Source organism: Microplitis mediator, chromosome 9 (genome assembly GCF_029852145.1).
Source record: "Microplitis mediator isolate UGA2020A chromosome 9, iyMicMedi2.1, whole genome shotgun sequence".
In the NCBI taxonomy this organism is placed as follows: Eukaryota; Metazoa; Arthropoda; class Insecta; order Hymenoptera; family Braconidae; genus Microplitis; species Microplitis mediator.
This window is the reverse complement of record NC_079977.1, coordinates 10,541,080-10,552,568: the sequence shown is the minus strand read 5'-3', so window position 1 is coordinate 10,552,568 and position 11,489 is coordinate 10,541,080. Positions and strand designations below refer to the sequence as shown.

The window sequence follows — 11,489 nt, the reverse complement described above, 5'->3', positions numbered from 1 at the left end:
GACTAGTGCCATTGATGATTTGCTAGACCTCACGGGAGGTATACATAATAGTACAGTGAATAATAATAACGACATTCCTGTAAATAATATGATTGGCCATTCAACTGCACAGATAAATAATGCGAGCTCAATAGCAGTCTTGTCAAATGCTATAGCTCAGCTACAAGCTGAATCTGCAGCCTTGCAAGCCGCATGCGAAGAGTCGTCACTGACGGGTACAATCTCACGATCTTCCAATACGTTACCGATATCATCGAATTCGGGAACGGCAATACAAGCTAGAAATAATCTAACTTTTCCAAATAGCTGTATTTCTAGCACATTGATGCCCAGAGAATTGTTTTCAACGGCTACTGTCTCACAGGCAGCAAATCCCCTTACGGCTGGCCATCTTGCCCCGCAATTATACATGCAATCGTCTCAAGCAAGCAGCGTGTCATCGGCTGTACATCAAGCACCTGCGCAGGAACCGTACGCGCATCAAACGGTCCCACTACCAATTCATACGTTACCGTCGTATGTACACACGCAGCCACTACCATCTAACATGATACCAGCACATATGCAGCCTGTAACGTTCCATCACCCACACAATGTGACAGCTGGGTATACGAGTGCATTGGGCTTTAATTTTACTTATCTGTACGAAATCAGTCGATTTGTAAAATCGTGGAATATTTCTTTTCCTTCTCGGAATCGTACGTCGTCATTTGATGCACGAAAATACATCAAAACTATAGAACAACGTATGCGCAGCTATGACATTCCTTTCGAGAATTTCCCTACGGTTGTAACCAATACATTCAACGGTAACGTCCTTGAGTGGTATTATCAAAATGAAGAATTATTTATTAATTGGGAAACTTTTAATTACTATTTTAAAATCTGGCAAACGCAACAGACCGATGAGGATTTATTGCAAGAGATCTACGCAGCTAAGCAGGGTAATGACGAAACTGGAGTATCTTTCGTGAACCGGATGCAAGAAGCTTTTATGCAATTGGAGGAGCCGTTACCGCAAGCGAAGCAAATTCGCATAATAATAGCGCGGTTCAATTCGTGTTTTTTGCAAAAATTTGCAGGGGAAAATATCTCGAATTATGTGGAATTATTTACGCGTGTTAGTGCTTGGCAGGCGTCGGCTAACGCACTCAATTCCAACTACAATGTCTCAAATAAACAAAGAGTACGTAGTCCCGTCGATCACTGTATCCAAGACTCTCCAGATTTCGATTCAATTAATATTATAACTACCGCACAGCCACATGCTTCACAGAATAAAAAACCCAGTTCTAATAAAAATAATTATTGTAATTGTCATCGAAATTCAAGGCAGTCTGACAATAAAGCAAATGACTCAAATTTAGAGCTTCCAGCCTTACTAAATAATTTTGAATCATTCATGAAATCATTCCTGGAAAGATTAGAACGACTAACGTCAAGCAATTCTTCGGCAAATACAACTCCGGCACAACAAACTTCTGTAAAGAATACACCTGTCTGCGGTCGTTGTGGCCCAATTGGCCACGTTTCTGACCTTTGCTGCGCACCTACAACTGATAAATTACAAATTAAGGCAGGATTAAAAGTTCGACAAAAGTCCGCGAAAAATTTTTACAATCAGGCTAATATTAAATACACAGACAAGACCAACGGCGACGTTCAAAATACTCGAGTTGAAGATTTAATCGAGCTTGCGTCTCCGATAAATAAGGTTAAAAGTCATTCAGAAACATTGGATCCTCGTCAAGTCACAAAAATAAATAAATTAAATAACAGTAGAACACCTAAGATAAAAACGAAACACCAAAAAGCACGTACCGCTACAGATAAAATTGAAACTACACAAAGCGTAGCTCCAAAACTTTACAGTCAGTCATCAACTCATTCAGCAGTTTTTTGTGACGACACATTTGGACCTTGCGGAAAATCCTTGTCAGCGAGTCTTAAAGCTCCGTCAAGAGTCAGTCAGATGGTCACCAACGTATTTATTGGTCGACACAAGATTGACGCATTACTGGACAGTGGAAGTGGACGCAGCTATATCGCTAAAGCTGCATACGAACACATCAAAGAAAACCAACTGCAAGAACTCATATCAGGCCCCATGGATGCTCGTGAGGTCATTATGGCTAATTCTAAACCAACACAAACACGAGGTGGTGCGCCTTTCCGGATAAACTTAGACGGCCACGATATTATCACTTGGTTGACTGTTGTACCAGGACTGTCTACTCCTGTCATCCTTGGACTAGATTTTTGGCAGTTAGCTGACATTCAAGTGAACTCAAAAGAAAACACTTGGAAAATGAATTCAAGTGAAATAACTCACACATTCTCCTTGTTGCGTAATCACAACTACATTCAAATTTGAATGTAGTTGAACTTCCGGCAAATAGAGGCAGCACCTACCGGGGCATAGTGTCTATCAATTAAAACTTGACTGGCGCAGTGCGACGCATGCGCATGGATTTTTACTGCCTCGTGGCAAGAAGACCGACGCCATTATCTATTCGTTTTATATAATTTCAAGTGACACCACGTGTTTTATATAATCTATTCTTTTTGCACACATCACGAGTAATTAAATAAAAGTAATTAATCCAACGTAATAAGTGATCAGTAAACTTTATAAAAATATAATTATTTTTATATTTACTAACATCAGAACTTAATTAAAAATTAATAAAGGACTCAACAAATTCGGTGATCATCGACCACAAGGTCATATCATCGAGAAAGCAACAGGTGCATTTTTATTAAATATTTACTTGCAATCAGTGCTCAAATAATTAAAAGTGTTGTAATAATAATTAAATAAAAACATGCCAGGACTGGTTGGTGGTTGGGATGTTTGAAAAATACGCATATTTAAAAATATAACAATATTTTTATTTGTCACAGCACAAAATATCACTGGGATGCAAATTAAATAGTTTATTTAATTTATAAATACTGTTAAATGTCTGAGCTCATGAATACGTGAATGATTGAATACAAATTATTGAGTTGAGCTCGAGTAAATAATAAATTAAAAATAGTCAATTGAGTTTAATTGAACACTGAGTTGAATGCAAAAATATCATGATAATAAGTAACATGATGTCAGAGATTACTCAGCGAAGTAAATTATTGAACACATTAATTACTATTTTTAATAGCACTGAATACATAAAAAATTTTGTTATTGAATTTTTAATAGTGATGATCACTTAATTGAATTGAATTTAATGAGCTCATGATAAATTACACTGATTTTAATTTATTTGTTGAACACGTGGTAGCATGATAGCAGAGGCTACTGAGCGAAACATAACTTTTAAATTAATTAAGAAATTGAGCATAATGATAATTAAATAAATAATAAAACTGAGTCTTTTTAAATTAATTGAGCACTGATAGCAAGTAAATGTTTAATAAAAAATGCACCTGTTGCTTTCTTGATGATATAACCTCGTCAGGAACAGGTTGTAGAATACTGGATTTCTTGATGTTATTTATTAATTATTTTATGAGCTCTGGAGCTCGCGATTATAAAAATAATTATATTTTTATATAGAGTAATGAACTCTGAATGTAATTAATTGATTCCTTTTAATTAGTTACTCGAGATGAGCGCAATTTTAATAGATTATATAAAACACGTGGTGTCACTTGAAATTATATAAACGAATAGATAATGGCGTCGGTCTTCTTGCCACGAGGCAGGAAAAATCCATGCGCATGCGTCGCACAGCGCAAGTCATCTTCTTGTGGTTCTGGTTCAATTGGTAGGAGTGCAAGCTTCGTGATTGGACGAGTGAGTGTTGAGTTCACTGTTTTGAGCGTAGCAACCCTGGTCAATCCATCTTTGCCAGGGTGGAGTGCGATAATGCGAGCGAGAGGCTACCTGGTTGGTGGAAACCTTTCGTCGGTGAGTAATACAAGTGACCCAACTTGAATTTGATGAGTTGGACGTTGCCACTTGGTAATTGCCAGTTGTCTTTGGAGATAACTTGTAGACCAATGATTCCAGAACTGTTGAACACGTTGTTGTAGAAATTGCCATCTGGACAATCGAGAACTATTTGTATCGATGAGTGCTGGTTCAGGAATCATGTTGAGTGCTCGTCCAATTAAGAAGTGACCAGGAGTGAGTGCATTCATGTCATCTGGATCTTCCGTGAGTGGCTCCAATGGTCTTGAATTCAATATAGCTTCAATTTGCGTAAGAAGAGTCGTAAATTCTTCAAACGTAAATGAAGACTCTCCCACTGATCGAGTAAGGTGATGTTTGAGAGATTTGACAGCAGCTTCCCACTTTCCACCCATGTGTGGAGCTGCTGGTGGATTGAAATGCCAGGCAATACTGTTCACAGTGATGTGATCCAGTATTTCTCTTGACTCTTGAGTTCCTTGAGTGAACAGACGGTTGAGATCAGTTTCAGCGCCTTTGAACGTCGTTCCACAATCGCTGTAGAGTGCTGTGCAGATGCCTCGTCGGCTGATAAATCTGCGGAGTGCTACGATGAACCCACTAGAGCTGTAGTCGCTGACTACCTCTAGATGTACTGCTGACGTAGAAAGGCAGACAAAAACACAAATCCAGCCTTTGTATGTTTTCGCTCCTCTGCGTCTCCAATTTTTGAGTGTTATTGGACCAGCATAGTCAACTCCAGTGTGAGTGAATGCAGATGATGGAGTGACTCGTGATACTGGTAGCTGACCCATGAGTTGTTGAGCTCTATCAGCACGATGTCGTGCGCATTTTATACATTTGAGTATAATTGAGCGTACTGGTTGTCTACCGCCAATGATCCAGTACTTTTGTCGTATGAATGCCAGAGTAAGTTGAGTACCACCATGCATGGTACGCTGATGAGCATCAGAGATGATGAGTTTAGTGAGTGCCGCATTCCGTGGTAGAATAGCAGGATGCTTACTTTGGTCTTGATTTGGAGAATTTTCCAACCGTCCACCTACTCGAATGATGCCATCGGTGTCAATGAATGCAACCAATCGAGCAAATGGATGACCATTAGGCCATGGTGCGTGTTTGGAGTGCATGTTGATCTCGTTTGAAAAATGAATGCGTTGAGTTTCTTTGATACAGAAGTTGAGTGCAGAAATTACTTCGTCAGAAGTAATTGGGGCCTTGAGTGATGAGTTTGGTGATTTCTTGATCATGTCACGAAGTCTAAAGCAGATTGCAGTAGCTCGTAACATGCGTAGGAGTGGTATTGGCCGTTCCATGATAGGCCAATTTGATTTCAGCGATGAATTCGATGAGAACAGGGCCAGTCCAGGCCGTTCTTCTGCTTGAGCTCCTGTATCATCGATTGATGGACATTTAGGCCAGGACGATGAACTCTTGAGCAACCATGGTGGGCCAGTCCACCATAGTTGATGATCACGGAGTTGAGTAGGTGTCAACCCTCGTGTTGCGCAGTCTGCTGGATTTTGTGTGCCCGGAATGAAATTCCAGTGGCCATCTGGAAGTAGATCTTGAATATGTGACACCCTATTCCGAACAAACTCCTTCCAGCGAGACGGATGAGATTTAATCCACGTGAGTGTAATTGTTGAGTCCGTCCACAAGTATATTGGCGATTGAGTGAGATTTAGAGTGCTCTGGCAGTGTTTTGTGAGTTTTGCCAACATGTGAGCTGTGGTGAGTTCTAACCTTGGTATCGTTAGTCGTTTTAACGGGGCTACCTTGGTTTTGGAGCAAAGCAGCGTAACTCTGACTCCATGAGCAGGTGTGTGGACTTTGATGAACACGGCAGCTGCCATTGCCAATTGAGAGGCGTCCGAGAATCCATGGATTTCGGTGGTTGAGCACGTGGATGAGTGGATCCATCTTGGAATTTTGATTTCAGAGATAAATTTGAGTTCATTTTTGAAGTTTCTCCATTTATGCCGTTGATTGGCTGCCAATGGAGTGTCCCAGCTGAGCTTTTCGAGCCAAAGCTCCTGCATGAATACCTTGGCTCGAATGATGAGTGGTGCGAGAAATCCAAGAGGATCAAAGATTTGAGCAATCTCTGATAAAATGATCCTTTTTGTAAATTTTGGAGTTGAGCATGGTGGTGAGTACGTAAAAAAGAACTGATCTGAGTGTGAGGACCAGTACATGCCCAGAATCTTGGCGCTGGAGTCTGGATCCTCGAATTTATGATTTTTGATCGCTTCCACATGATTGAGTTGTTGTAATTTTGGATGATTGCTTGCCCATTTAGCAAGAGGGAATCCGCCCGCCTTGCAGAGTGCTTCAAGTTGATCAGCAACTTGTTGTAATGAGTTCAAGTCATCGGCACCACCAAAGATATCGTCAACATATCTTCCGTGGGTGAGTGGAATGATCGCAAGAGGAAATCGATGTCCTTCGTCTTCAACCAATTGAAGTAGAGCACGAACGGCCAAATATGGAGCTGGTCTGGTCCCGTAAGTGACCGTGGTGAGTTTATATGGAGTTATTTGGCCTTGTTGGTTGAACCAGAGTATTTGTTGAAGTGATTGATCGCGTTCGTCGACCAAAATCTGTCTAAACATCTTCGTGATACCTGTTATGAAGATGAGCTTATGAGTGCGAACTCCTATGAGTACGTCGAAGATGTCTAGTTGCAGTTTTGGACCGGTGTGAAGCACATCGTTGAGTGAAAGACCTGAGCTGGTGGTTTTGGAACCGTTGAAAACTACTCGCAGCTTGGTTGTGATGCTGCTTTCCCGTAAGACTCCATGATGAGGGAGATAGTAGTCTGGTTCACTTGTTGTTGATTGAGTTGATTCCACCATGTGGTTGAGTTCTTCGTATTCCTTCAGAAAATCAAGGTAGAGTGCTTTCAAACGATCGTCATGATCTAAACGACGTTTGAGATGAATAAGACAGCGGTATGCTGCTGAGTACGAATTTCCCAGCTGTTGAGGTGACGATTTGATTGGCAGTCGAACTATGTATCGTCCTGAACTGTCTCGTCGATGAGTGTGTTGAAAATGCGCTTTACACGCCTCCTCATCTGGGTTGAGTTCCTTGATTTTGCTGACTGGAATTTCTTCTTGAGTCCAGAAGCGTGATAGCAGGTCTTGAAGTTGTTGAGTTGACTGCTCGACAGCAGCATGAAAAGTAATAGATGGTCGATGAGTGCGTTGAGTAACTGGACCAAGTAATATCCATCCGAAGATGGTATCTTGAGCGGTTGGCAGGCCTTCAGACCTTTTAATGAGTGCATCTTTAATGATAAGACCATAATGATCGGCACCAATGATGATATCAATTGGTCCTGGTCTCATGAACGCTGGATCTGCCAATTGTAGTTGTTTGTATTGGTCCCAGTTGAGTGTGTTGAGTGCAACAGATGGTAGTTGAGTAGTGAGACCACCTAGTATATGAGCACTGATGATGACTGAGTCGTTTGAATGCCTAGATGAAAGCTTGAGTGCGACTTGACCTTTAGTTCTACCAGCATTGGCAACACCAATACCAATAATCTGGATAGATGAGTGAGTGCGTTTAAGTTTGAGTGAATTTACCAAGGAATCTGAAACAAACGATAATTCAGACCCTGGATCCAGCAATATGCGTACTGGATGAGTACTTAACTTAGTGATCAAGTCCACTAGGCATGTTGCGAGTAAGATTGCTGGGCGATGAGTACTAGTATGATGAATGCCAGACGTGTTGAGTGCAATTGAGTTCAGTTGAGCGTCGCTCGAGTCGTCATGTGGAAGCAGACGTCTTTATTGAGTGCTTTTAGCGGTTGAGCTAGATGGTTTTTGAGTGCTGTTGAGTCCCGGGTGTATCATGGTGTGATGTTTTTGTTCACACACCCTGCAGGTGAATTGTGAATTGCACGCATCTGGTAGATGATGGCCAAAACAATTTTCACAAAGTCGCTTCTCCACAACGACTTGAGTGCGTTGAGCCTTTGTGAGTCCCAAGAATTGAGTGCATCTCACAATAAAGTGATCTCCTTTACACAAATCACAGGGATATTGTGCAGGAGGGAATACCTTCTTGGGAGGCTTCTTGAGTGCAGTAGATGAGTTCGTGGCTGGAGATTTAGTTTCCGATGAATGCGAGTTGGAAACAGCAGCAGCAGAGTATGACGCTGGTTTACCAGATGAACGTGGTGGTTTTGATGCCTGTTCCACCCGTTCTTGAGCACGAGCACGACTGACTAAAAAGTCATTGAGATCTGCTCAATGACTACGTCGCACAGCGCAAGTCAAGTTCTCATAGATGGACACTAGGCCCCAGTAGGTGCTGCCTCTATTTGCCGGAAGTTCAACTACATTCAAATTTGAATGTAGTTGTGATTACGCAACAAAAAGACTCAGTTTTATTATTTATTTAATTATTATGCTCAATTTCTTAATTAATTTAAACATTATTTTTCGCTCAGTAGCCTCTGCAATCATGCTACCACGTGTTCAACAAATAAATTAGAAGCAGTGTAATTTATTATGAGCTCATTAAATTCAATTCGATTCAGTGATCATTCTTATTAAAACCAGTGTAATTTATTATGAGCTCATTAAATTCAATTCAATTAAGTGATCATTTTTATTAAAACTCAATAACTAAATTATTTTTGTATTCAGTGCTATTAAAAATAGTAATTTACGTGTTCAATAATTTACTTCGCTCAGTAACCTCTGACATCATGTTACTTATTATCATGACATTTTTATTATCAAATCAGTGTTCAACCAAACTCAGATTAATTACTCCAATTATTCAAATTAATTACTCGCGCTCTATTTTTACAATTTGCATTCATTTAATTACGTATTCATGAGCTCAGACAATTAACAGTATTGACAATTTAAATAAACTATTTAATTTTGTAACCTAGTGATATTTGTGCTGTGACAAATAAAAATATTGTTATATTTTTAAATATGCGTATTTTTCAATCATCCCGACCACCAACCAGTCCTGACATGTCTTTATTTAATTATTATTACAACACTCCTCAAGGACATATCAATTTAATTCAGCAACGTTAGACGCACTGTCGTCAACGGAAGAGGCTGATGATAATCGGAATCTCTTACTCATACAACACGAAAATATTACTTATAATAACCTAAGTAAACTGATACGTTAAGTAGAAGAACAAGAAAATTTTTACGTTACCGATTCTGACCTTAAGTTAAAATAAAATAATACAGTCACACACATTCATCTCATTCATTCATTTCATTTATTATTGCCAATTGTAATAATTTTTAATTACAGCGTCGAGTCTGGGAGCAGTTAGCAGACTGAATAATCGAAATCTTTAAATAGTATTACTTCTTTACAGTCCTCAGACTTTCAAAAAAAAAATAATTGTATTTAATTATTAATTGTAAATATTACGAAATTATTTTTAACAGTATCTTGTAATATTAGTTCGTAAGCGGTAAATACACACTTCTAGGCTGATCCAGATCGAAGTCCCAGGATAGAAGTGAACCTGAAAAGGGTGACTAAACTTTAATATTTTAGTATCCCTTACGGCTTGCAATTAATTACTGGCAATATACTTGCATACCGGACGATACTACTCGCAATTGAAAAATTTGAATACTGACGATCTACTCGCAAAACTTGTAAATAATTTTCAAATTAATTTTTTTTTACGGCAATCTACTTGCATACCGAACGATACCACTCTCAATTGCAAAAATTAAATACTGACGATCTACTCGCAATATTTGTAAATAATTTTATCAAATTAATTTTTTTTCGGCAATCTACTTGCATATCCGGCAATACACTTGCAATTGAATAAAAATACTGGCAATCCACTTGTATATCTGGCGATCTACTTGCAATACCTGTAAATATTTTCATAGAATCAATTTTTATATTACGGTAATACTTGCAACAATAACGGCGATTTACTTGCCAAGCATTTACGGTGATCTACTTGCCATTACTATGGTGATTTACTCGCATTGTAAATATTGTAAATAAACTAAATCATTCTTTTCAGTCGGACAACTTAGACGAGAGGTCAAAAGGGTAACCTTGGCTTGGTGGGGGGGATTGAGACAATGTGAATTGTCATCTTCTCCCTCAGCCTTACGGTTCCCATTTTTGCCCGTCTCGTTGCCGTCTGAAACCACCTAAAGCTAGCCATAGTGCCATGGTCACATGACTAGTTATCACCTCAACGCATGACCGTGAGGGGAAGTGGGGAGCGAGCCCAAAAACTCAGCCCTAAGACCCAACGGTGATTGAACTTCACTTCGATCCTGGATCAATTAGCGATAAGACGTATAATTTAGTTTTACTGTCATATACCAGCAATTTGTTTGCGACTTTGCTAATACGGCTAACTACTTTGTAAATCGGGAAATTAACTTGTCTTATAGTTGTATTACTAGCAATTCTCTTGCGATATACTCTACTGTCCAAGTTTACTGATTATTATAAACAAAGTTAGTTCAAATAAATATTACTGTACGTTACCGGCGATATACTCGCGATATAAAATTTATACTGTGCCACGAATCTGTCTACATTATATCCAGCGCTTGCAATTTCTTGTAAGTAATTTTGATTATTACAATTGGCAATAAACTTACAAAGTATTCTGATTAATTCCTTTTATTCCATCTATCACTGTTCATCCTACTTATTTCCTATTTTACTGGTAAGATTATTAAATAGTCTGATACAATAAAAATTAATTAAGTTACAAATAGTAATTTGACCATCAATAAGAATATTCTATAATTTTATAATCCGTGAGGTAAGTTGATAAGTTTTCTCATACGTTGCCGAGTTTGAATAAGTGCGGGTCTTTGCTTTGCAAGAACCCCAGCCCACTGCTCTGTCCAAGTAAAATAAAATTTGTTAGAGGCCAGCCTAAGCCAGGGTTCAACCCGCGAATTCTGGTGGCTGCTGGTAAAAATCTTGAAGACGAAAAGCGTTTTGTCTCAACATATGAAATCGTAAGCTTTTATTTGCGTACTTTTTGAACAGCCAACTACTCATACTAGTACGAGCCAGCGTTAAAAAGAATTGTTATTTTCAGTCAAATACCATACAAGTATATGGCAGCGGATACTTTGCAAGGTACTATCAGACAAATTTTCGCCAATCGCTTGTACTTTGTGTCATTTTTTGTCATTCATTTAAGTTTTATATTTTTTTTCTTAATCTGATATGGTTGTCTCACATATTTTATTTTTGGCTCTTAAGTTTACCACCATAACTTGAGTTTTTTGACTTTGTGCCATTATATTTAGTAGTTTTTTTTCGTACGTTAACATATAAAATCGTAAGCTTTCATTTGCGTACTTTTTGAACAGCCAACTACTCATACTAGTACGAGCCGGCGTTAAAAAGAATTTTTATTTTCAGTTAAATACCATACAAGTATAATACGGCGGATACTTTGCAAAGTACTATCAGACAAATTTTGGCCAATCACTTGTACTTTGTGTGATTTATTGTCATTCATAGAAGTTTTTTTTTTTTAACTTCCCGCTGATATAATTGACGATTTTTAAAA

The 11,489-nt window shown here is 38.8% G+C and overlaps 1 protein-coding gene across 1 annotated transcript; it reads right to left on the bottom strand.

The window, feature by feature from the left end:
* Window positions 1-3,885: 3,885 nt before the first annotated feature.
* LOC130674142 (uncharacterized) lies at window positions 3,886-9,903 on the bottom strand. Its single transcript, XM_057479410.1, has 3 exons — window positions 9,897-9,903; window positions 7,936-8,156; window positions 3,886-7,467 (listed from the first exon to the last, which is right to left on the bottom strand). The coding sequence occupies exons 1-3, from the start codon at window positions 9,901-9,903 to the stop codon at window positions 3,886-3,888; spliced, it is 3,810 nt and encodes a 1,269-aa protein (XP_057335393.1).
* Window positions 9,904-11,489: the final 1,586 nt, after the last annotated feature.